This window comes from Penaeus monodon, chromosome 22, assembly GCF_015228065.2.
Source record: "Penaeus monodon isolate SGIC_2016 chromosome 22, NSTDA_Pmon_1, whole genome shotgun sequence".
In the NCBI taxonomy this organism is placed as follows: Eukaryota; Metazoa; Arthropoda; class Malacostraca; order Decapoda; family Penaeidae; genus Penaeus; species Penaeus monodon.
The window spans coordinates 20,038,212-20,039,003 of record NC_051407.1 but is presented as its reverse complement, the minus strand read 5'-3'; the positions used below and the strand labels follow the sequence as shown (position 1 = coordinate 20,039,003).

Here is a 792-nt window from a genome sequence, read left to right as displayed (position 1 = left end):
ACATAATCACACACGTAACGACTCCGTACCTTGGGCTGTCACCGTCCCAGTTGAATTTCACGAAAGCGTCAATGTTCTTCCTTGACCTCTTGTAGGAGCCGTCGAGGAGGACAGTGCGGTAGGGCTGCGAGAACTTGCCCTTCAGCTTGTGCTCTTTGGTGAATCCCTGGGAAGACGAGAGGATAACAAGAGTTGTAAGAGATGATGATCTGAAGAGATGTCAAATATGGCAAGGCGATATGTTAAAGACGTTAAGAGATGTCAAAAATGATAAAAAGGAGATGTAAAAGACGGTAAGGTAGGGGAATGATATTGTACATTTGTTTACCGTAAGAATAAATTTGTCTCCTTTTTATTCAGTCTTATTTACATCTAAGAATAATTTAATCTACTTCATATCCTGTGGCAGTTACTGAACTATCCCAACTTTAAAAATTGAATAACAATAACAACAAATGAGAAAAATACTACAACCCACTCAAAAGAGAAAAAAAAACTAACCAAGGCATAAAAACAACAACAAAGACGACAGTGAAAGACCAACACTACTTCTAGAAATACCACAGCCATCGGGACCCACCCTCGACATATCCTCCCAGACGATGTTGAACTCGATCCTCTCCTGCTCAGACCACGAAAGGAGGAAGTCCATGCTGAAGTTCCTTGACGTCAGCACATATCCCGCGGCCAAGACGATCTCCCGGCCGAGGGCATTACCTGCAACACATGAGGCAGATGGAAATCATGGGTTTAGTGTGTGTTGCGAGGTTGGGGGGATGAGATATAAATAAT

The 792-nt window shown here is 42.7% G+C and overlaps 1 protein-coding gene across 1 annotated transcript in view; it reads right to left on the bottom strand.

Moving 5' to 3' along the window:
• Nucleotides 1-792, bottom strand: part of LOC119586980 — a gene marked incomplete in the record, with an annotated part of 81,895 nt that overhangs the window by 28,877 nt on the left and 52,226 nt on the right. Inside the window, 2 exon segments of the mRNA XM_037935722.1 lie at nucleotides 30-166; nucleotides 581-717. Of these exon segments, the coding sequence (XP_037791650.1) occupies nucleotides 30-166; nucleotides 581-717 (274 nt within the window).